The sequence below is a fragment of the Anopheles marshallii genome, chromosome 3 (genome assembly GCF_943734725.1).
Source record: "Anopheles marshallii chromosome 3, idAnoMarsDA_429_01, whole genome shotgun sequence".
NCBI lineage: Eukaryota > Metazoa > Arthropoda > Insecta > Diptera > Culicidae > Anopheles > Anopheles marshallii.
Genome location: NC_071327.1, coordinates 27,590,628 through 27,616,596, shown reverse-complemented (window position 1 = coordinate 27,616,596; position 25,969 = coordinate 27,590,628). Strand labels below are relative to the sequence as shown.

At 42.1% G+C, this 25,969-nt stretch overlaps 2 protein-coding genes across 2 annotated transcripts; both read left to right on the top strand.

Annotated features, from left to right (window-relative positions):
- The first annotated feature begins 8,373 nt into the window (after nt 1-8,373).
- Nucleotides 8,374-8,820, top strand: LOC128712437 (ubiquitin-conjugating enzyme E2-17 kDa-like). The gene has a single exon (XM_053807329.1). It carries the CDS (start codon nt 8,374-8,376, stop codon nt 8,818-8,820), a length of 447 nt encoding a protein of 148 aa, XP_053663304.1.
- A 2,563-nt stretch (nt 8,821-11,383) lies between these two features.
- Nucleotides 11,384-24,506, top strand: LOC128710990 (nicotinate phosphoribosyltransferase). Its single transcript, XM_053805856.1, has 10 exons — nt 11,384-11,489; nt 13,580-13,750; nt 13,832-13,958; nt 14,035-14,118; nt 14,266-14,393; nt 19,449-19,589; nt 19,650-19,821; nt 23,600-23,865; nt 23,950-24,359; nt 24,429-24,506. Exons 1-10 carry the CDS (start codon nt 11,384-11,386, stop codon nt 24,504-24,506), a joined length of 1,683 nt encoding a protein of 560 aa, XP_053661831.1.
- The last annotated feature ends 1,463 nt before the right edge of the window (nt 24,507-25,969 follow it).

Sequence of the window (25,969 nt, the reverse complement as noted above, 5' to 3'; positions counted from 1 at the left end):
AATAAAGCATGACAGAAGGAATCATTTTTGCAGAACTACAATTTGAGAAAAATCGATTAAAGTTTAGAAATTTAACTTTAAAATGAATTTATTTAAAACAATGTACATAATTTGGTAATTAAAACATGAGAAACATGGCCTAACCTGGTTTAGACCGGCTATAAAATTTGGTTTGTTTTGACATTTGTCGAGCAGCTATCCAAAGCTTTCATTAGCAAACCAATCTAATCCTTGTTTCCTAGGCTTGACTTGGCTTATTATTTGTATGGTGAGCAGTAAGCGAATAAGCCTGGAAACGTCAAAACGCATACAATAAAAAACTGGCTCAGATTATGATTCCGGCCATTATTAAGCATAGATCTTTCAAGTTTCCCTTATTTTGTCCAATACTGTAAATATTCATACTCATACACAGGCTACACTGTTTCACGGGAGTGTGGGTAGAGCGTGACGGGAATTGTACTATTCGTGCTTCAGAAAACCCAGCGCAAAGCATGATTCCTTTGCTGTTCGTAATCTTTCAGCAGAGAAACCATACACAAAATGCAGTTCTGAGTGCATTTTTCACGTTCACCGCTGAAAAGGGGATGAAGCATTTTTGCTCAACCCCACACCCCCCCCCCCCCCCCGTACAGTTTCGCGTTTTGTTGCAAGACAAAAGGTTACGGTTAATATTTCACACGTTCCAGCTCATTACACTTGCTAACTGTTTCACCTTCAGGAAAGCTGCAGGGTACAGACATTTCTTACTGTGCCTTCTTCGGGCGTCTGTTCGATTTAAAAATGTTTTGCATCAGGATGACCTTGGTGACATGCTGCCCGGGGTAATTGAAGGCAGTCACGACGAATTGAACGGTTCTTTTAGCTGCGGGCGAGAGTGCACCGTTATTCCGCACAAACAACTATGCGGCACTTGTTTCTGAATTGTCGACATTAAATAATAACGACAAATATTTCACTGAAATGGTTGAGAAAATAAACGCTTTCTTCTGCTGCACAAGCCATTCAATGACCTTTATAGCAGACTGATTCGATGTTCAGCTTCACATCGTGTGTGGTACAACACGCAATCCAGATGTGTGCCTGCACCACGCATTAATGCAAACTTTAGTGACGTTCTGAGCAGATCCAACCATTAAGACATTAGCCGAGTGTATCATCATGATCCGTTAAACAGCAAGAAAAAAAAAGCATAAACAAGAAAATATACAACGAAACAAAATGCACGGGGAAACCTAAATAAACTGGTCACCGTCGTGTGTCTGGGGACCATATGAGCTGTATCACTCAAACCTTCTTTTCTCCCCACTCACTCACACGCCGTTCGTTCTACATCACGTCTATGTTGGAATAAAACAAAACATGGCATGATCTTGCGGAAGATGCTGATGCATTTGGGAACGGGGTGTCCCAACGGTGACTGGAATATTTATTTTTGATACCGTTCTTTTGTTTACTTACAAACAGTTCTACACAATTCCAATGCGATTTAATGAAGCGATTATCGTTGAATATTCGAGTATTGCTTCGATATTTAATCTCATTGTGTAGAGTACTCCCTTGACGAACACAATATCTACTATAACTTATCAATAGCACCAGTACGCATCTTGCATGATCGCTTATTTACACCATCAATTAAGCAACACAGGTGTATCAATTGTCTAATACCAGGAAATAGTGTCGGAGAAGTGCAATTAACGCACAATACTCAGTTATTCTTAATCATTTTTACCAAGATAAAAATATTTTATATTTATTCTCAAATAAGAGCCATTCGAATCATGAGTCAACTCTTAAAAAAATTCATTATTCTCCAAAGACTCTTGAATCTCTCAAAGTTCATCAATCTTCTAAGATTCAAGACTGTATGCCCTTTTTATATTTTCTAGCTTCTACAATAACTCTTTGCATACATAGGGCCGTAAGTACATAGCGCGAGGTTAATACAACAAATCGGAGATTCATGATTCTTAAGAGTCCTTCGGAGATTCATCATTCTTCAGAGTCCTTCACAGATTCATGATTCTTTAGAGTCATATAGGAATCAGAGTCCTTCAGATATTCATCATTCTTTAGAGTCCTTAAGAGATTCATTATTCTTCAGAATCCTTCAGAGGTTCATTATTCTTTAGATTTCTTCAGAGATTAATTATTCTTTAGAAACTTGTGAACCTTCAGATATTCGCAAACTTTAAAAAATTATTCAATCTCTAGAGATTTGTGAAGCATCAGGATTATTGAATCTTCATTGTGTCGTGTCGTTCATTTGGTTAAAATACAAATTTAAATTCATGGTACTGAGCTAGATTCACCCAAAAATACACAAGATCAAATGCAATTAAACTTCTACTTGGGAAAAATGACCCCTCAACGGTTATATTGCTTGTTATATAATGGAGAATTTGAAGAATTTACAAAAACCCAGCTTTGATAACAGAAAGATGATCAGTCCAGACAAGGTTCGATCCGCTACCACCGGTGTGCAAACCCGACCGTCATGGGATCCGCCCCCAAATGTCGCGGTCCCCATTTATCGTGATTGTAAAAGCAGTAAGCCATTTTTCTATTTAAAAACTCACACGACACAACGCTTGTGAACGACTCATCCCGCTTGTGGCATCCACCAAAAAAAAATTGGAGAAAAAAAGCCGCGTTATTTTCCCGCGGGACACTCGTTGTGCCAGAAATTGATTCGTTGTTTTTCTCACTCTCTTCGCCCCTCGCGTGGAAGTGAAATGTTTTCCCTCCTATTGTCATTGTCGTTCCCGTGGTGGAAAGATGGGTGTGAACTTCCACCCCCCGCATGGTAAACACACAACGGCCCCAATTTCTCTCATTACGCTATGTATCTAGCCGAAGTCAACGTGTGGCCAAACAGGAAAGAACAATTGAAATTGGACGAATTCCCTTCACCCGCAAAACATCTTCGTGTTTGTCACACACACACGCAGGGGTTTGTCGAATATTTTGCTTTCCTTTTGGGATGTGGATTTCGACCTTCTTTTACCGGTTGGAAGTTCTATTTTTTGTCCAGATATTCGTCCAAAATTGCTCCAAAAAGCAACCGTTATATGGTGCACAGCAGATTGCAGATCGGATGGGTTCCTTTTAGGAAAGTGGCTCGCCACGGCTTTAATGGGAAATGAGGTGTCGCTTTTTTGGCTCCTGCTAAATCATTTCGTACGCCATTAATATAAGGGTTGGGGTGCTGCTCAAGATCAAGAAAAGCTAAATAATGATCATTGCATGATGAGATTAAGCATTGCGTAAAACGCGTGAACGATTTGTGTGTGTGTGTGTGTGTTTTAGCATTCCCATATGTGCACCACATTTGTGTGTGCGTTTTTTTTTACAAAATGCTTCATTAAACACCATGAAATTATACAAATGGGAGTAAAACAGGAAGAAAACGATAAAATAAAACAAAAGAAGCAAAAAAAAATGAATCAAATCTTTCCGACTGTTGCTGTTGTAGAGTAAGTTCTCGGGCCACGCACCGATCCAACCCATGGGTTCCGAAAATAGTCGAAGACACGCAAAATAAAACACGCACCAAGTCGGGCAATCCACTTGTCGTTTGAGTTCTCGTTTTTTTTTTTGTACCATTGCACTAGAAATTTTTGGGGGAAAATTGGGAACCCTGGGTTAAAAGTGATGCCACTTCAAACATCCATTGCCGGTGGAGGCTCTTGGTGTATACGGGGCGTTAATTAACATCTGCTATAACGATTACTCGAAACAAGCTGAAGTAATATCGTTTCTGACTTGGAATTTGAAAAGGAATCCATCTGAATGGGTTGGAAAAGGCTTCTAAAACTGAAATATTGAAGGAATTTTTAATGGAAAGGCAAATATGTAAACATGCTTTGAACGTGGAAATGTTTCATACGGAATGAAATTTGGAATATAGAAGATAATTTATCGCCTGTTATAACCTTACAACAAAAGCTAAAACAAATGTTGTTAAAGTTCTCCAAATCTCTCATGATCAATGGGAAAAGCATTATTATTATAAGCTACTGAACTGCTTGAATGCGAATCAATTGTTGGTACTACCACACTGGAATTACCTACCCCTTCTTATCAGCAATATGGCGTTTCGCAAGATAAACCATATCGTTCGGAACAAACAAACCCTAAGGAACTCATGCTGCAAGTAGAACGCTTGATAGCAATTTTATCAACAAACTGCCTAAGAAAACCTACACATGGTTGGTAAAACTCGGCACGGTGAAACGCACAATTCACATTCTTAATGCAAGATAACACACACACACACAAAGACTGCCCGGTGATATTGTGACTCAGGGCTTGGCCTTCTTGCGCGGCAAGTAGAGAACCTCGCTGATAATGCTCCTGTCTCAACGCTTCAGTTTTTTTTGTTGTTCTCCACAGGGAATAAGCAGTTGGCAGATTATGCACTCGGCCAATCCCGAGCAACACAAAACTCGAAATTTTGCTCGGAGGATTTTGCCTTGCTCGCGCGCACAGGCGAAACTATTTGCACCGTAGACGCCATGTGGCAAAATCATACGAGCGTAACATGCGGTGAGGCAGTGCAACAAATAAGATAGTACTGGAGGGTGTTTATGTATGTGAGACATGCTAAACGAAACAGAATTTTCACATAACATATAAAAATAGATATAGATAGACCTGTAATACAGACCGTCCGTTTCCGATCAGCAAAAAGATGCAACATTTTATTTCAACTCCTCTCTTTGTGATTGTCAGCCTGCATATTTCTATTGAAACGACTCCCCCTAATTGGAGGTCATCAGATAACCATCTATCCTTGATTTCAATTGTTGAGACCATTACAAACCAGACAGTTGCAACGAAGTTGACCAGTTAAGTTGAAGGAATCATGAATCACTTGTACACAGTTGTTTTTGAATGTTACTTTTGAATTGTGCGTATAACTGCAAAAAAACAAACATCCATTCGAGGATGCTAAAATTTAAAGTCGTTTGGAATGTATCTTTTTTTAAAAGCTACTATTTTTTCCATTTACCCGGCAATCCGGCTTTAGTATCTCTTCTCCTCCATTAAGTCGCCCACCTCACTTGGCAGTTCCGACCACGAAAAGCGAAATTACTACGACACTGCGTTAAAAGCCGAGGGTGGGTGTTTACATTTTGGGTGCAACCTCATTCGTGGCCTAAAAATGTCGGGCTGCGGTGAGCAACGAGCTCTGCCCACGTACGGCGAGGCTTCTTTTCACCTTTTGCCATCGTTAAAGACTTCCTGCCATAAGTCGTTCTTGTAGCGTGAAGTATGTGCGCTTTGCGACTTAAGTATTGGGGGTGTTCTCTTCAACATGTGGCTCCATTTCCGGAGAAATTAGCAGTGTATTTCCCATGTTGCTCATTTGCCGAATACCTACAATGCAATGCAATGCAACGATGAGCTGACTGTTTCGGAATGTTACTCATAACGAGCGGCCTACTAGCGTATCGTCCCCTAGCAAAGGTTCTTGACATTCCTTACACTAGCACATTAAAATTCTTCACGCATGCCAGCGGTTGACTTACAGCCGGAAGCGAATAGCGAACAACTTCGCTATTGATAAACCAAGAGTCCAAACCCAAGCAGACGTACAGCGAGTATCTGAAGCTGAAAATTCCAGAAATAAATTATTTAATCGAAAACCGACTGATACTTACATTTTTCCATCGCCGACAGTTAGATTGGGCGTTGTTCCCTTTTGGGAGAAATTCTGGATATCGAGGATTCTTCGGGACTCTTGGTCGGTGGCGCTAGGAATGTATCGATAGCAGAACGATGACGAGCACGGAACTTCACTAGTGACCAGGAAGCAACTTATTTTTTTTCTTCTTTAAGAACAAACACACACACACGCGCGAGTACACTTTTTTGCGAGACAATCGCACCACCTGTCAAAACGCCCGGCTTTGACGTTTTGTGTTTCGATTAATCTCTCTCTCTCTCTACTCCAATTGATAAGACGAGACTAGTAGGCCGGAATTCACTTTTTGTTTTCTCCCAGGCTCCGATCGGTTCCGTACCCTTGCTTCGCCTGAAACAACCAAATATGGCTCTCGAGATGCTGTTTCCTTTCCCTTTTTACAGACCCACTTTCGCAAGACGGGTTGGAGTGCAGAGTTGGGAGTTGGTGGTGTGTTGGGGAAAGAAACTGATTTCCGGTTTTCCGGTCGATGCACAATTAAAAACAGAACTCACTTGCACCTTTGCTTCGCACAGCGCTCCGCCGTCGACGTTGTTTGGAGTGATGCGTCGATTTTTCTTCACCCTCTCTTTCGTATTATACACAAACCTGGGAATAAATTATGATATATTATGAACACATTCACACTAAGCACATATCACGTTGAATATACATAGCCCAAATGGTAAACACCAGCAACAGAACGATTGATAATGTAGACAATCCGCACGGGACCTTCGTTGCTGTTGTTGATGCTAGTAGTATTGTTGTTCTGGCGTGTTGCTACGGAGCTGTCACTCCGTTTTGCCAGGCAATGATAATATTATCCTTCCTCACGCTCACACAGCAACTCGTTTTCTCCGTTGCGCTTTTCCTTCTCGTAAAGCTTCCTTCGATTGCGTGCGCAATAACTTCACTTCTCTGTCAATACTCTGGCTGGCGAAGCGAGTTGGGCCACCCAGCGGTATTGAATCGAGATGAAAAAACAGCACGTCACCGGAAGCTACTCACAATATAATCTTGCTTTGAATGCATGATGTTCACACCGCAGCGACAGGAAATTGGGACGAATCCGCGCATACTCTACGCCCAATTTGGCACCTCGATGACGACACACACAGAGACACAAGGGACAGCAACACCCACCGCAACACACATTCACCACGAGATCACGGCAAGCCGGATTTCGCTGTTGCTGCAACTGCACGTCGTCGGCGGTATGATTCACAGGGGCGCGTACAGTTCCAGCGGAAACGCGAGACCTATACGCTGCCAGCGAAACATGCGTAATGCTCGAATGCACCGACTGGACACAACAAATGCTGTATCTGCTCGGAAGGTATCGTTGCGGTGTGTTATATTATACGCGATATTCCTTCAGACAGCCCAGCTAGTAAAGAAAACGCCACCATCAACACCATTCGGTGCCCCGTGGACACACACACTGCACAGTTTAGAGGAGGGAGAGATCGTTATTCTTACCGACTACACATCAAACCACCTTCGCCCGCAAACGCACGCACGGGATTTACGGGGCTCTGTTTCGTTCGATGGTTAATTTACAATACCACTTCGATTGCGCATCAAGCCAGCAATGCTGACGGTGACGAAATTACTTTCTTCACAAAAACTTATTAACCAACGAGGACAAAAGAGATACGCATCCGATGCGACCTCCTCTGAGTGATTTTCCTTTTTCTTTTCCTTTTTGCTCTAAAGTCATCGTTTTCTCCCTCTCTTCTTGTGATTCACGTGTAGTGATGGTTTTGCCGTAGACGGAACAGTTAATCCGGTTGGAACCGCTCCGCTCCAAATGTGGAACTAATCCGTTCCACTTGAAATCGAAAATAGAACGTTTATGTCATATTTTAATAAAATTTATAAAAAGAAAACACATCAATAGCTTTATTAAATTTTATATAAACAAATATATTAATTTATACAACGATTTTTGAACATAGCGTCTACAAAACGATTACCCACCAAACAGAAAGAAATAATCCATGGTGTGAATTTGTATGACCATCTCTACTTATGCTCGACTGCGTGACATTCGGTACGTGTATCAGGTTGGCTCATTTCACAACTTGATTGACAGTACGGGTACTCCGACGGATATTTTAATTCGGATTTCACGGATTTCATTTGCAGACCTAAAAGATACGTTATTTTTGATAGAAAAATGTGGAAAATAATCAGTAATGATCAGTTTTGTAATTAACGATACCAGTTTATTGTAAGAATTTAGCTCGAAACCTGCGTTTTCAGTTCAACGGTCATCGATCAAGATATTTTACATTGAACGACACCAAACCAAATTTTGACAGCAATACTTCTAGCGATGAGCACAGTAATCTTTTAACGTAGAGGACCACTATAGTGTGAACACAGACGCCACACACGTGCTCGCTTGGTTGAGGCCTATTTGTGAACGAGAACAAAAGCGTTTTTCGCAGTAACGCTACAGCGGTTTCCCTTGTGCCCCTTGAATACGAAAAAGGCTGACAGAGCGGCTAGGAGATATAGCTAAAAAGGGAGCCAACTAAAGGTAAAAATGGCAGAACGTTAAGATTGTCTCCGCCGATCGTCAATTCATCGCCACCAACTCTCTCCTATAGGTCGAATATTTTTGCGGACAGCATCCTTACTTCAGCAGTGTACGACGACTGGACAATTTGAGGATGGCATTAAGAAGACTTAAAAAGGAATTGGAAGATATAGAAGTGGACCCACCAGCACTATGTTCCGCCCGTCCAATTGGGAGTGACATTTTTAACTGGGAGGCAACGATCATTGGCCCACCCGGCAGTCCGTACCAGGAAGGCGTATTTTCATTAACACTTCATTTTCCAAGCAACTACCCATTCGTACCACCAAAAGTGTATTTTACGACGCGTATATATCATCCAAACATTAGCAAGGACGGAGTGATTTGTATAGATATATTAAAATCTCGGTGGTCTCCGGCGATGACTATTTCCAGTGTGCTGTTGTCCATCTGCACTCTGATGTGTGATCCCGATCCCGAGAATCCGCTGATGATGTCGATCGCCAAAAAGTATATACGCGATCGCGAAGCGTATTATGTAATTGCCAAGGAATGGACAAAAAAGTATGCAATGGGATAGCAGAACGGAAGAGCCATTGCTATAAGAGCAGGTGTTGGGAGAGCATCGACCGGAACAGGTGAAGCATCGTGTAGGTTGTGAAGCAGCTCCAGCCTCTTCTGCAATTTCCTGTCTTTTATTGTGCGGCATTATAACATGAATTAATTATGTACTGATTAAACAGCTGATTGAAATCTCGAATTTAAAACATTGGGTTTGATTTTCTTTTCCAAAGCACCCTGCAGTTTGAACCAGGCTTGATAAATTACTTATTTTTCGTATTGATGCTCTATCTCAGAAGGTTTCGCTTACAGATTTCCTTGACATCATTCCATTTTAGGCCGGATAGTCAGAATTATTCTGTGACACTGTTGTAGCAATACCTCGCTGATACGGGGTTGGCCTCTAGAAGGATAACATAGGCTCTTCACTCCCTACTCCTACTCTATACGTCCTCGTCGTACGGAACGGGAACATGTCCCTCAATAATCCGAGCTTGGGTATACGGACAAGAGTGTCCCTTGGGAGGATGAGATGTATGGCTAAATTGAGCGGGAGGTAGATGATTGTCCATCATGATTCTACTTCGGAGTGTCTGTTCTCCATGTTACGAGCGTTCTAATTGACGGAAGGCACTTCTCGGAATTTGTCGACGGTAAAAATAACAGACGCGCAAACGTCGACTCGGATCATTTCCTGGTCATGGTTAAGCAGAAACACTCCATGGTCAACAACCAACGGAGCCTCCCCACCCCAAGGCTCAACCTGGACCGGCCGAAGCGTGCTGATGTGTCGGAGGGGTACGCGTCAACGCTCGGGGAAGCCTTTTTCGGTCGACTACAATCGGTACAGGGGAACCGTGCATACTTAGGACACACGAAATGTGAGATATACCGGACTCATGCCCCACCAAGAAGATGTTCAATAGCGACCCTCATTTCGGCATGAGGCGCAGGGGGGCTCAGCGAGCTCGTTGGCTGGATCAGGTGAAGCAGAACATGACGGAAATCGGGAGTCTCCATGGATGGGAAGCTGCAGCCAGGGACCGAGTACCCTGGAGAATAATTATTGACCGGGCCATGTCACGACGCCGTGCTCCATCGTGAACAGGCCAACGAGAGAGAGATAGAGAGAGAGAGAGAGAGAGAGAGAGAGAGAGAGAGAGAGAGAGAGAGAGAGAGAGAGAGGGAGAGAGAGAAAAAATAAGAGAGTGTCTGAATTATTACAGAGAAAAGATCCGGTACTATCCTGTTTGGATCAGCGTTATTACTTGAACTTCCTTTTTTTAGTGTTGTTTCTTATCCTCAGAATATCATGAGTTTACACATCCATATTGTCCTGACATTTTTGCCGGATGGTCAGTTATGATCCATCCATCCAATGATCCAGTCCTGGTCAGGATGTTCGGGTCATGTTCGGGTCAGGACCATTGCCATTCCACCACCAGCAAACTAAATGGGCAATTTGACCCTAAATATTTAGTTAATTTTTCATTCGTCTTTTCCAAGAAGTTCAAATATTTTGCCAAGGCCCCCGGCGTGGTTTGCGTATTGTTACTTGGGAAAGTCTAAATTTGTTCAAAAACAGTTCCTTGGGTACGGTTGTCCTTCAAAGTACCTTCATGCAGAAGCCGACTGTAAAAGTAGACCGTATCAGGAAGTGCTAAATCAACATGTTATTCATCAAACAAAAATCGAAAAAATTTGCACACGCAACATTGTCTCAATATGCGATGCAATGAATGCACGCTGTGGAATAACAAATATATATGTTGAATTTGATACGGTGGAATAGTAAGAACATGAGCACGGGCTATCGCAACGAATTTCAGCCTATCTGGGTATGTTGCAGTCGGCCCACGGTATATTTACGTCCGACGCCACCAACACAACGACACAACCGGTTGTCTAACAGCGTAGTGTGCGTGTTGTGTTGTGTGATTCTCTTGCTGTACGGAGCACCGCGTTCGTTTGCTCATTCAATTCTATTCTATTTTTCCACTGCAAAGGTCGCGATTTCCTTTCCCGGAGCTGCGAACGGTGTCCGTGAGTTGCGTTCGAGCAGAATCGTGAATGTAGTCTAGAAGTGTTTTTAAAAGGCTTAGTGCACCAGGACCCGCAACGTTCGTGAGCCCTTTTTCTGGCGGTCATTCTTTTATCAGTGTTTTTTTGTTTACGTTTCGATGTATCTTTGATTGTGCTTTAAATTAAGCAACGCATATTTTAAACAGAGTTAGTGTTTTAAGAGGGCGCGTGATTTTCATTCCTTGATGTGCTCGTGTCCATACCGTACGCAACATTAAGCAGACACCCCCAACACTCCCTTTTCTTTCGTTCCGCGCCTTGTGAATTTGCGTGAAGCATTGTGACAGCGATCATCGTGTTGTTTATCGCGTTTTGTGAAGCCAGTGCGCGAATACCGTGCGGAGAACAGTGTACGTTGGCCGTGGAAACGTGTACGTGATTGTGAACAGTAGCCGTCTATCGCTTCTTCCCATACTCACGCTCAAGCAGAGGTCAAACGCAATCGAAGTACGGACCTAATCTTCCCAAGCGAGATAGGAAAACAAGAGGAGCGAAAGAAGATGTCCTCGTTAAACCGCGAACTGTCGGAGGACAGTGCGTTTGCCGCTGGTCGTAACAGTTGGAATCGCCACTATCATAACAGCGTCGTGCAGCCTCTTTTAACAGGTAAATACACACAACCGAGACAGACGAAGAGAACACAGGGAGAAGTTTCAGTAGTTATCTTTATTTTTTTAGGTGAAGTGTGATTTAAATGTAGAAAAAGAGCGCGCATTTGCACATGCAAAGGTAATCCGTTGAAACGCGCACTCCCACATTCGCTATTTATGCGCCTCTGCCATCACACTACTACAACCTGTAGTATCAGCTGTCAAACGGTCACTCGTACCGTGTACGGGGGCCCTGTGATGCTGATTTTTCATATTCACTGCCTCCTTGGATGGGAGGTGGTGTACTTTCGATTTCTGTCATTCATGAAGAACGTTTGCTCGCGTAGTAGTAGTAGCCCGCTCCGGCGTCGTTATATGGTGGTATAATCTGTATGGAATTTTTTTTTATGCTTCTAACAAATTATATTTTCACGACCGGCGGGGCACACACGGTTCGTGTACACGTTTTGCAAGATTTCGACCGCGTGTTGCTTTTTTGGCACGAGTTTCTAACAACGGTTTGCGTGCCGGGCCGCGGCAAGCGTTATATTGTTTGTAAACAGTAAGCTTCTTACCTTCCGACGGCACATTAGTGGTCGTGAAGCAAGCAAACTGTCCCCTACAAAATAAATATGATTTAAAAAAAACCCTGAAATCTACAGACAATATACTTAAATCGACGTAAAACAGATGAACCATTTTTGGAATGAAACTTTAATCCACTTAAATGAACCAACCTTAAACCAAAGGAATGGATTATTGAACTGTGTCATTATTTAGTTGTGTATCGAAAACTGTAATATTCATTACGATGATTATCCTAGTTATCTGAAAAGCTTTTTGTCCGATAAGGTTCAATGTACACATTTATCGTAATGTACAATCTTTCTCAGTAAACTGTAGTGGAGCAAAGTCAATCACATGAAGGTACACGAAAGCTCGGCCTCGCGGGGTCAGTTAATATTAGCTCCACGCATTGTTTATCATTGAAATGCGTTATCTTGCGTTATCATTTTGTTTGGTGGCGCATATCCATCATTATAAAACAATCATAATAATCTTCCTTGCGTTTATGTAGCGTGTTCCAGGTTGTTGCATCCATTGCGCCCTGACGGGGCCTGGGTTGGGTATTTGTTTAAACATTTGCTGATAAGATGAGAAGGAAGCAAACTTATTCTCATTCACTATCGTCACTCGTTGGCCTTTGTAATACTTTTGTCTCGTTTACTGGTTGGTAACGGCAATGATGCTTCGGCGAGGGTCAGTAAATGCATCCTAAAGCTCTTTAGTGCACTTGTAAACGTTCATTTGCTATCTGAACCTTTATGTGTGCAGATTACACACAGAGAACGCAAATGTTGAACACTAAAATGTTATTGCACAAATTGCATCAGTTATTCTTGCAAAAAAAGGTAGCAAAACAAAAGATAATGCATGCATTGACTCATCATTGATTTATGATGAGGGTATTAAGAATGTTGATTATTTTTGTATTAATCGGTCCATTGAATAAGAATTGAACTATTTAATCTTCAATGTTGTGGCTGGTTTGCATCATCGCTTTACAAGATGAGTAAAATGTGTTGCAATTTCTTGGTCGTGTTGCACATTTTGTTTTCCATCCTATATGGTTATAAACGTCATTGGGTGTATAAACAAGTTTCAAGCGTTTCCTCCAAGTAAAAAATACCGCTGACATTTTTTTTTGCCAAACACTAGAAACTTAAATTGAGATCCTCTAATCCAATAATAGTTCAAACTACATAAATTTTAAACAAATATTTCAAAAGTTTGTTAAAGTTTAAAAAATAGGTAAGTGGCAGATAATGTTTTTCTTTACACCTATCCTTTTTGATGACATATGCAGAGTTACGTATGTAAAATCATTTACATGCAATTTATTACAATAAGAATACTTGTTTATTTTACAAATCTTATTTATTTTATTGTACGACTATTCGAAAATGTGTTTTTCGATACCAGCGTGTGCTATTATAAATGATCATGTCAACGGTCATAATGAACTGGTGACAAACATGGTAATTAACAACTTATTAACAACGAGTTTTTTATACCTTCTCGGGTTCTATTCAATCTTCATTTCAGATCTGTATCAAATCACCATGGCTTACGCATACTGGAAGTCGGGCAAAATCGACGATCATGCCGTGTTCGATCTCTTCTTCCGCACGAACCCATTTCAAGGCGAGTTCACGATCTTTGCCGGATTGGAGGAGTGTTTGAAATTTTTGGACAGTTTCCACTACTCAGAAACAGGTATGGTTGGCGATGACGGATGGTTCAGGGTTTGCCTAACCTGTTCAAAATGTTTTTTCCGCCGATTTTTTTCTCGCGCAGACATCGAATATCTCAAACATGCCCTGCCCCAAGGCATAGAGGACGAGTTTTTTGACTACTTGGCCCAGCTAACAGCTAAGGACGTCACCTTGTATGCAATAGAAGAGGGATCAGTAGCTTTTCCAAGGTAAGAGCCCACGCACCATTGTGCTACAACTCATAAAGTTGATGACTAACCCCGGTAATGTGTTGTTTTTTCGCAGGGTTCCCTTGATCAAGGTGGCAGGACCGTTGATTATAGTGCAACTGCTTGAAACGACGCTTTTGACACTGGTGAATTACGCAAGGTAAGATGGTTGGTTTGCTCGTTGAGCTGTATCTGTATACAAAACGGGCAAAGGAAGTATGATAAATTGGCTATATCGCAATTTGTAGGAGCAAAACTTTTTCTCATAAACTCTTCCATCTTTCCATCAAACCTTCGTTCGTTGCAGTTTAATGGCCACAAACGCAGCTCGTTATCGTATGGTCGCCGGGAAGCATATACACCTGCTCGAGTTTGGGTTGCGCCGTGCCCAGGGCCCGGACGGAGGACTTTCTGCATCGAAATATTCCTATATCGGTGAGCGAAATGGATCACGTGAATGATCGTAAGCAAAAAAACAAAAACAAACACCAACTGTGTGATGTAATATCGGCGTGTGAATCGTTTCCTCAGCCTAGCGATACTTTGCACCTTAAATCACTCCCAGTGAATCATGGTGCCCTTCTTGCCCTTCGGTTCCGAAGGATCACAAAGCATTTGCTTTGTATGTTAAATTTTGCACAGCACGCGATCCAACGAATCATTCACGTGTCAAAATGTTTTCCTCTTCCCTCGTGAAGGAGGAAAAAGGGAAAGTGTTTGTTGGGAGGGGAGGAGTGAAAAGTTCCACCACTCCGGGGGTTTCGGGACAGCACCCTCAGGAGTACGACTATGGCGCATACTGTATCACGTTTCTTAGCTTCTGTCTTGTTTTTTCTTTGTTGGTGAGCTTATAAACGTACCCGCGTAGTACTACTGCATTTGGGTAACCTTGGCAATCTGTCAAAACCGGAAGAGTGGGACTTTGTTGTTGTTCCGGTACGGGAAAAACGGTTTGAAAAGTTCCATCCAGTTCCAATCCAAAACCAGGTAGGGCTGGCCCTCCAAGGCAGTGTTCTATCAATTGCGTCCCACGGCGTGAAGCCATCCCTACCTTCCTTCCCCCACGGGTAGTATCATCAAAGTTTGTTTAGTTGGTGACGCTTTTGCTGGATACGTTTTGATTGTTAGACTGTTTTGTTGTCCGTGAAGGTTAGCCATGCACATGAGGTGTAGGAAACGGGAAAGTGGGATAAACAAAACACTTCGGCGCGGGCTAGGTCTGTTCATTGTGTTGCGATCAGGGGGGAAGGGGGAGGGGGAGGGGTGATATCGGTGAACCTGAGCGGAATGGATATTTACCTGGCTCGGGGCACAATACTGCGACGACCCCAACGTTTGCCGGATTCTATTTGTTGGGGCTGATGGGGACGACCCAAGTTGCATTACTCTCGGTACATTCATTCGTACAATATCGAACTATCGCCGCAGTCAATGTCAGGTGGTAAACGATCATAACCTTGATGAACGAACGAAGTGCAATGTCAAACCAAACAGGCGAATGCATTTGAATCTTGTCGCGTTACAAAATCCACACGCTACGACGTCAATTCTAATGGCCGAAATTGTAGCGTCACCCTTTTTTTTCGTGGACATTTCTCAAATGTCGTGTCAATCGTGTCTATTTATTAAAAAACAATTTTAAAAATAGATATTCAATAATACCTGCCACGCTTCGTTTGGCGCTTGTTATGTGGCAACTTTATTTGCAGTTGTGTTGCACAATATGTTTTGCGTTGCTTTGTGGGCTCTTGTTTATGGGAGTGATGATTACCTACCGTTAGAACAAACCATACCGGAAATATAGCAGAGTCTGACACTTAATGGGCTATTAACAATGAACGCAACCAAAAAAAACACACGTCAGTATTTCAATTCAAACACGTACTTATCGATAAGCTTGTTCATACCGAGCAGCCACAGCATAAACGAAAACACACAGATGAAGAAATTTCTTATTCCTATTGCAAACTGTTGTTTAATGCGTTCGCGAAGCTTCTGCTTCGCCTGATCCTTCTCATGTCCTAGCAGTATCTTTCGATGAATTTCGTTTATTGCACCTTTGCAATCACACGCCTGCTCGTGTTGGTCCTGATGCTGCGTAACATTGAACTGAAGCTTTGACCACAGCAGCTGAATAAGATCGGGTGGTGGAGTAAACCGTTCGTACACATCCGTTCGCACCAAAAACAGCAGACCGATCAGCGCCCTGTTCCGTACCTTTTGGCAGCCATAAAACACGACGTACGTGTCACCGTCGGTAACCAACACCTGCACGCTGTTGAATCGTCGATACATTTTGTAAATGTTCTTATACATATGCACCTGCTGGTAGGTTTCCGCCCTGCTATCCTCGCTGTAAAGCGTCATCCGGTACAGTTCCGCGTAGTTAGGACACCGGTAACGTATCTGTATCAACCCGCGCTTCTTTTCACTGAACACCCGCAAACATTGCGCGAAAGGTGTTACACCTTGCGGTATGTGAAACATTGACATGTAGTGCGGATGTGGGTCGGTATGGGCGTACACGTACCATACCTTAAGATGGAAGAAGTCACGATTCACGTCCCGTATCGTCGATGCCACTTGTATCGCTGGGCAATCGCTATATTCCAGCTGATACGATCGCATTGGTGGAATGAGGATCGACAGCAGTAATGCAGTGATCGCGGTTAGCTTCATTTCAACTGGAAGAAATGAGAGGATATGTGTTAATATTAATCAAACGGAATACTTCAACGCGTAGATTTTTCCCATTATATGACGATGTGTTACCGTCAACCGCTCGAACATGGTTTTTACTTTGCCGTGTTTTCGGTGTAGATGGAAAATTATGTCTGTTATGCTAAGAACTCTTTGTAAAGTGCGTGCGTTGTGAACTTTAGTTCATGGATAGTTCAATTTCACATGTCAAAGCATGATGAAGAAAGGCATGTTTATGTTGACAATGGAATTAAAATCTCATTAGCTAGGCCATTTCGTGCGTTTCGTAGTCTATCGATATGTAAGTGGTATCAAATTTCATAATATGGCTAACAGCAGGGGCTTGAACGGTGCGTATCAGTCATTGGTTCAGTTCACTCTTTACAGTCGTCGAAGGGAAGAGTCAATTTAGCGAGTGTTAGAGAAAGAAGATCAATGTGGTGATGTGGCTGTGCTTGCTTCAACATGGTACGGTTATGCTAATCCGTTTCTATTCTGCACATACATTGAATATTTGTAGTCAATTGTGCGAAAACGCACTGCCTATGCGACTAGCCACCAGCGAGGTGGATTTATTGTTTGCCGACAACATACCATAAAGTGTTTTCGCAATTGTCCTGTGGTGCGTGGCCTGAACCGATCGGTTACGTGCGAACAAAAAATGTGTTTTCTCCACCGTGTAACCCTTTTGGGGTTGCGAATTATTCTTGCCGCGATGAACGAATGCTCATAAATCGTAGCAAGGACGCCATCGGCCATGGGCAATTTGTTTAGTCCATGCCCTTTTGATGACACGCGATTTTATCGATGCACAAATTGCGGCGTCATAAATAGCACCGATTGACGGCAGCTTTGTTGCCACGGATGTTCAGCGATCGTAAATTGTTCGATCGACCGATAGTGGTTTACCGAAATAATACCCCGCTAAAGCGGATAGTGCATTTGAGCTAGTGGTAAGATTAGTGTTTGCTGGTCTATCATTCATGATGCAATAGATATTCAATAGTTGACTTTCTTTATTTATAATTGGACTTATTTGTTACTGAAATTTGTGTATGTGCATAAAATGTTTTGAACATTTTTATATTTGATGTTAATATACGCATCTGAGGTACAGACAATAACTGGTCAGACAATAATAGTCCTTATTGGTCGTTGGATAGGTTTTGTTTGGGTTATAGGTGTTGGGGTTATAGGTTTGGAAGACACAAATTCCAATGACTTGAAGATCCACATTAGTTTAAGAGGTAGAAACTCATCTGAAATTAAAACAATTGCTGTTAAGTCAGCATGTCAAGTCCTTGTAGGTCGGTGATAAGGTTTGGAATACATGAATTCTGATGACTTGAAGATCCACATTAGTTTAAGAGGTATATTTGTATATCAACTTTAGATCGTCTAGTTTTTCTGAGTTCTGTTGATCATGTTATGATTCTTAGAATTTCGTGCTTGAGGTTCTAATATTAAAAGTTTGAGAAACTTTAAAAATATTTTACATAAATAGCCCAAATCGCTCGATCTTACCGTTTGACCCGATCTACGTGCAATTGTTAAAACTTAAGACTTTCATTAATTATTTTACTAAATTGTACAATAAATTAAACAGGTGGTACGTTTTACGTTATGGCCTAGAATAGGGTTGTGGCAAACGTGATTCACGCGACACGAACATTCATGACTGAAAACAAATGTAAAGGTATCACGTACTAAAAATTCAACAACGCTCACTGAAGAACGATAAGTAGCTGGTGAATCATCAATTGGATCTGACCTGCTAATGGACTTGCTGCACCACTATTAGTTGCTCAGTTTTTTTTTTGGCGTTCGTTCTTATGCAATAAAAAATGTTTATGAAAATTGCGTTCCCTAGACATGCCGTGAAATATTACTGCAGACATTGGAATACCAAACATTAATAGTGCCGGAAAAATAAAAGTAAATGCACAAAGTGTTTTGTGTAGGAGCAGGTGTGTCGAGCAGTGAAAGTAGAAAGAATTACTGCATTTGCTTGGGAAATGCTTACGTTCGTGGAATCAAAGCCCTCCCCTTTTCCAGCTGTTACGAGGCATTTCAACTGCCGTGTGCACTGCGTGGTTGCGTTGGCTCGTGGAAAAGATTGATCAATAACATCACCATATAAACTAAATGTTCATGTTCCTGCCGACATCAGTTTCGATCGTTGTGTGCAAGACAGGATGGGTGCGCTATCCGGGTGGGAGTTATCAGCCTGGGTACGATATCCATTACGATAGCATAGAAGGCATCGGTGGCAAAGCGGCAGAAAGTGCCATAAGTTTCTTTGCATCGTTGATTACTGTTTGGCAATGATATTGCAATTTAACGATGCGTTAACATGCGTTAAAATAATAACGGAGTATTCAAAGAAGTCGTGACGCGGAAGAAAACGCTTAATGAAATATATATATATGGAAGCAAAAAATAATAGCTTTTAGAAATGTTTCGTTCAGAATCAAGATTTTTTCCAGCTCTATCCTCCTGCGTAGTATTCAACGTTCATGGTCATGCGCGTGAATAAGCCTGAACCTTAATATAGGGTAGGAGGTGAAGATAAGCAATAAAACTATTTGTAAATTAGTTCAGCACGCCACTTGTGGAGGGTATTCGATGAAGTAAAACAATGTTCAATAGGCTAAAGTAGGTTAGAAACACAAATTTTAGATTAATTTTCCAGAAGTTCCAAGTCATTTACACTTTAGGAGCTTCATTTTTCCAACTACACCTTCTCTCATCTCGCTGTGTGTCTTATTTCGTGAATATTTTCTTTCGCAGGTGGTTTTGATGGCACATCGAACGTGTTGGCCGGAAAGCTGTTCAACATTCCAGTGAAGGGTACTCATGCACATGCCTACATTACATCGTTCACCGGAATCGACGAGCTGAAGACGCGCGTACTTCAACATAAGGAAGATGGTGAGTTGCAGACGGTCGTCTGGTAGAACGCTTTGATACCATTTCATTCTGCATTTGCAGGTACCACTCATGACTTGCTTGAGTTGGCCATGGAACACCGGGCAGCATTGGCAAGCGTGCTGGACGTCTCGACAGATGAGAGCAGTGAGGGCGAACTGGCGGCAATGGTGTCCTTCGCGATCGCCTTCCCGGACGGGTTTATGGCACTAGTCGACACGTACGATGTCAAGAGGTATTCCGCTTCTAGGCTCTACTCTCTCGGATGATGTTTCGTTTGTTAGTACTATCTATGGTTTCGTCTGTTTTTCGTTGTTTTAATCCAACTCCTCTTGGCTCCCCGGCTGTACTTGTAAATAGTTTCTTTCTCCGGCATTGTTTACATCTTTTAATAGAATTATGTACTTGTTTCTAAATTACCGTGAAGGTTTAGAAGGTTGTCATTTCTCCCTTTGTGATCCCCTGTATTCCTGTGTGTATTCCCCTGTCTGCAGAAGGAAAACGTTTCTTCTGGTGGAGAATTGCAGTCATACTGTATGTCCTTTCGTTGTTATATTATGTGCTCTTGTAGACCCGTTGAATAGCGTTGAAAATTGTACGATCCTCTATCGCGACCGGGGTTTTATAGTTGTTTGACAGGGGTTTCAATGGAAGTTAAGGTAGAATTTAGTGAGATATTCGGGAACATTAACTTAACCTGCTAGTACCATTCATCAACAAGCATTTCAAACCAAAAACCGCCAATCCTGTACATTGTGTGCTGTTTTGTGTGTAAACGGTGATCGGTATCATTTTCCCTTCGTTCGTTCTGAGTCTTTGCGTGTGTCTGTATGTCTGCATTCCACAATCTTCTGCAATATCATTTACATCTCATCGGTTAGCTAACGCAGGCTAACTCGCGCTTATAACAAAACATTATTCTTGCTCAATTGTTGTTCTATAATCGTGCCGTATAATGTGCGTACAAAACGTACACAGCGATAAGCTTCTGGGTGAACCGACGGAGGAACTGTGCGATCTTACCGATAGTGTTGTATGTGATTCGACGTGCTCGGGTCGGCTGCACGATCAGGAGGAGGAGGACTCGTTGCATCCATCGAACATCATTACCAGCGCGTTGCCGGAAATTCCGGAAGAAGAGTGTAACGGTTGCTGTGCGGAAGATGAGGAAAACCACTGCGCTCAACATGCGGATCCAGAGGAAGAACCAGTGGCACAGGAGGAAGAAAAAGCTGAAGATGAAAGTAACGAGCAGGCGCCGGAACCGGACGAAGCTGTTCAGGATCCACCACCGTCCATTACGGTGGAAGATGAAGAGTCGACCCCCGTGGTAGAATCCGAGCCGGCAATGAAGGAGAGCGATGAAAATGGCAATGAAGATATTGAAGATCAAAATGTGTGTAAAGCAACGGATGAGGGTGAGGTATCGGTCGAACTTGATGTGCAGAATGAAAGCGAAGCACCTGAAGGAGAGGATGAGATTACCCGTTGTGCGAACTGTGAGGCGCTGAACACCATGATCCATCACCTAAAGTCCGTTGGAAAGTCCTTCAGGTAATGAATGGCACGGTGCAAAAGAAGATTGCAGTGCAGGTGCAAAAGGACACTAATGCAAATGCCCCCCTCCATTACCATCGATTACCACATATATCCTGTCATCACCCTCTCGTTTCATGAAACTCACCCAGAAAACAGTGTTAGATTATACTTTTGGTTAGTTTTTTTAAAATTTGGTTTGGTTTTGGTGTGTGTTTGTTTGTGGCCCGTTTTGGACATATGAAGGGTGTGACGATGATTTCATGTTACTAATCAACTGATGAGGCACATATGTACCGATGAATGATTGAGTATGTATTTTTTCCCATGTAAATGATCATCGAAATTCGAACGCAAGAATGACACACAGCGTACACACATTAAGGCAGTCACCGGTCGCAAAATGGTCATAAAATTTGCGAAAGTTTTGTTTGCATGCGTAACGTTTTCACAGTATATATATAAAATTATTAATCAGACAAAAATGACACTAGTGAAGCAGATGGATACAACTTTGCAGGCTTACATTTACTGGTTATGGTCATTTAATAATGTTTGTTTAAAAAAAAAAAACCATTTCGTTAACTTATATGTTTTCGTTTTAAATGTTAATAGCTCAGGTGCGTTTCTTCCCACCTGTTAACACATTCGTCACTAATTTTCTGCACACTTGCATGAGCTATGTTAATTAAACCGATCGGGCGCAGCCTCTTGGTACATTGTACATAGATTAAATCGCGTAAAAATGCGTTCAATGCGAGACATTATTTTTTTGACATTAAAACGATCTTATTTTTCATTATTTCATCTCGTTAGGTGCATATGTTATCGTTACTCAAAATTTCCCAAACCCAGCAAACAATTCGATTATTCGAAGGACTTTCCAACGAGACAGTGAATCGGCAATCGGTTTGTAAGCAGCATCTGTTTGGATTGTACGTGAATTTCTCGTGATCACTTTTAAAACGAAGAAGAAAAAAAAAACACACACACACACACACAACTTCCATTGAATCCTGTCAGACAATATATGCAATTAGTTGTTTGAACGTTCAAATTGATTAATGTTAGGGAAATGGTTTAGCAAAAAAAAAAAATCAAACCCAAACCTCCCTTGCTATTGGGCGCCCCAAAATCAGTATTCATGTCTTAAACATTCGGCAACAAACGGAAAGGTAGTTTTCTGTTTTACCCAAAACCCCTCGCCCCTATGTTTCCACCATCTGTATTCCCATCTATCTCTTATGATTGGTTTATTGTATCGGTTTGTTTCTGTTTGGTTAGTTTCTTTCGAAATCGAAATGTACATATATACTTCCACAGTCCGAGAGAGCACTCTGCATGGCTTGTGTCAGAATAATCGTTGATGTTTAGTGCTGGTTGCTGACAACAAAAGGCACCACTAACGGTGGTTTGTGGATTTGTTTCCTTGCTTCAAATACCTTCGCCTTGCAATGAATGGATGCTTTATCATCTTATAGTTTGTTACCACCAAGTACATTCTTCACTTTGTTGTACATCATTAGGCTATCGTTGATTTCGAATCACCAAGTATTTTTATCCATATTTAAAGACATGCAATTAATGTTTCTTCCATGTCAAGGTTTTTGACGTTGCATTTAAAGAATAATCTCAATGCGAATCATGTTCAACATATAATGGATCAATATTTAAAGCCTCATCTCTTTTCATCTCCTCGTTACACAAACAACGCTTACTTAATTCTTCTATTTAATTTTCTTTTTTTTTTATTTTCAACGCTTTCTTCACTGATTTGATGTGTTTGCTCAAAATGTTTTGTTGCAATAAACAAAAAAACTGTCATTACAATATCGCTCAAACATATCCACATGAACGCATCTTACTTAGCCGGACGTGCTGGCTTGAGCGTCACCTTGCCGAGATCAGTAGCATTGTGTCACATATAGAACTGCTCAGCTATTACGACCCGTCGAGCCATCATCACTTATCGAGGTTAGCACGAAGTGAAGAAGCACTGCAAGCGATTAGTTTAGTTGCGCAAATCGAACCCATCGATCGAGAAAACGGTTTGCAATCACAAGCAGTCCAATGTTCTGCCTCAGTATGTCTCACTTTGTTGTTTGTGATGTTTAGTGTTAACAGCGACAGCATGCGTAGTTGCAGTAGATTGTGTCTATCGTGTCTTACGTTTAACATTCATCCTAACCCATAGTCGTTCATTGCCAAACCCAAAATTTGTTCCGTCAATCATTGCGATCAATGTGCTAACCACGTATCCCCTTTATTGGTATTGTGTCATTCTTTTTTTAAATCTCGCTGGCAGCAGCTTTACTCTATACGAACATGTTAACTCTTTCTCTTCTACAAGCGGCTGTTCCGTATTTTGAGGATGCTAATATAAAACATTTTTCTCGCCCCATCGCTGCATTTTCCTCAACGATGGGGTTCTCTCTTGCTCTGGTTCTTTTTCGCCTTTTGTCTCTTCACACCCGCAGGAGCGGTTTGCTGAACTTTTGTGCCGTGGCACTAGCGCTCAACGACCAAGGATACCGCGCGATCGGTATACGCATCGATTCCGGCGATCTGGCGTACCTGAGCTGTTTGGCGCGGGAAACTTTCGAGCGTATCGCCGAACGTTTCAAGCTGCCCTGGTTCAGCAAGCTGACAATTGTCGCCTCGAACGACATCAACGAGGATACGATCCTGAGCCTGAACGAGCAGGGCCACAAGATCGATTGCTTTGGCATTGGGACGCATTTGGGTAAGAATGTTTAAGTGAGCCTCAAGGTTTTTTGGAGAGTAAACGACATGCACTGACGGTGTAATGTTTGTGTATTTGTTCCAGTAACCTGCCAGCGTCAGCCAGCACTCGGCTGCGTGTACAAGATGGTGGAGATCAACAATCAGCCGCGCATCAAACTCAGCCAGGACGTGGGCAAGGTTACAATGCCGGGCAGCAAGAACGTCTTTCGGCTGTACGGGGCGGATGGACATGCGCTGATTGATCTGCTGCAGCGGGTCGATGAAAATCCGCCCGAGGTTGGCCAGAAGGTGCTGTGCCGTCATCCATTCCAGGAGTCGAAGCGTGCTTACGTCATTCCGACACAGGTGGAACCGTTGTACCGGGTGTACTGGACCGAGGGCCGGGTGGCACAGGTGTTGCCCTCGCTCGAGGAAGTCCGTGAGCGTGTTCAGGCCTCGCTAAGGACATTGCGTCAGGATCACAAGCGCACACTGAACCCGACACCCTACAAGGTAAGGGATGCCCTACGATTTGTATAAGGTTAATTGTTTGTTTAATTGACGTACTTTTTGTTTTGGTAGGTGGCCGTGAGCGATAATCTGTACAACTTCATTCACGAGCTGTGGCTGCAGAATGCTCCGATCGGAGAGCTCTCATGATAAGCCGGTTTATAAGCATATGACCCCCTCCCAAACGCGAGCTGGTATATCGTGGCTGCTTCAACACCTTCTAAAGGTGTGCAGTGTACTTCGTTGGCAACATTGATGCAGTGTTGTATGTTTTTTTTTTAATATCATGTTTTGTTTATCGTTTTTATTTAACCCACTCTATCGCAATACCCTTTTTTGTTGTTACCCAGGTGTGGTGTAAGTTAGAGACTGTTTTTCTTCGTATAGTTTCAATTTAAACTTCTCACGTCTATATATGCATATTTGAATAAGACCTGCGCGAGTAGGTCTTCAGCGTGAGACGGTTACGATCGGATTGTGTTTTGTGTGCGTAGTAGTATTTGTAGTTGAACATTTGTGATCCATTGTGTAACGTATGTAAATTCGCGTACGATTCCCGATCTGACTTTGCGTCGAATTACGATAAACGTATAGCCGAAACGGGGAGGGTGGAATAGTTTCTACCAAAACCCGAATTGCGATTGAATTTGTTGATTGCGCCAAGTGCAATTGTGTCGTGTAGTGTAGCAGAAACAAAATCAATAACGATACCGTTTGTTTGTTGGTCATTCTCATCCGGCAACTGGCTGTCGCAACAGGAAATGTTTCCACTGCGCTAGATATTATTGTAGCTCTTCCAAGCCATAGGTTTGAGTGAAAGCTTATTTTTAATCGAATAAAACAGCACCAGATAATACACATAAACTACAAAGGAAGGGTACACATTGTTGAAAGCAAATATTTACAGCCATTCCGTTCCCTTTCAACTCTTATCGAGTGTTTTAATTGTTGGGAAATAGCTATAACGGATAGTGCGGATAAGAAATAGCGTTGTATCATATATTCTCTAACCGTACCTATTCTTGCACCGTAAGTAAATGTTCAGCAGAGAACAGGAAACAAACAGTTTGTAAAAAGCGTAAAAGAAAACTTTCTCGAAGGGCATCTTGTACGCTATATCCAGCACGTAGATTTGAACGTTCGATTGATAGGGGTGCGAAAGTCACTCCGCAACGAACATTTAGCATATCTTCCAGTAAAACCCTGATAGGACGTGAAAGGAAGCGATTGTTTCAAATTGGCATACCAGTTGCATAGGTATAACTAGCCCAGAAGGTTTTGTGATATTGACGTATTTGTGGTAGTTGTGAGCGTTTAAATAATAGAACTATTGAGCAACCGTTGATAAATAGACAAAGAAAAGGTAGACAAACAAAGCATTATTGGAAAATTTTCATCTAGGAATTGGTAGAACAGCTTTGAATGAATACTAAACGAGAGAGATTCAATATTGTAGAGTTCCATTCAGGCACATGCGTGTGCAAAATTTTGCTAATGCAAACATCACCGTGCCTTACAGTAAATACAGGATTCACCAAGCTCCAGAGTAGCGAAAACTCGGCTGCTTGTTGCAATACGCAACGAAACATGCACAATTGTAACGATGAAAGCAC

What these genes read in the sequence shown, in the direction of transcription:
- LOC128712437 (XM_053807329.1), top strand. Translation starts at nt 8,374, where the DNA reads ATGGCATTAAGAAGACTTAAAAAGGAATTGGAAGATATAGAAGTGGAC.
- LOC128710990 (XM_053805856.1), top strand. Translation starts at nt 11,384, where the DNA reads ATGTCCTCGTTAAACCGCGAACTGTCGGAGGACAGTGCGTTTGCCGCT. An exon ending in GACACGTACGATGTCAAGAG is followed by an intron (nt 19,822 to 23,599) that starts GTATTCCGCTTC and finishes TCACACCCGCAG; the next exon opens with GAGCGGTTTGCTGAACTTTT. An exon ending in TGAACCCGACACCCTACAAG is followed by an intron (nt 24,360 to 24,428) that starts GTAAGGGATGCC and finishes TTGTTTTGGTAG; the next exon opens with GTGGCCGTGAGCGATAATCT.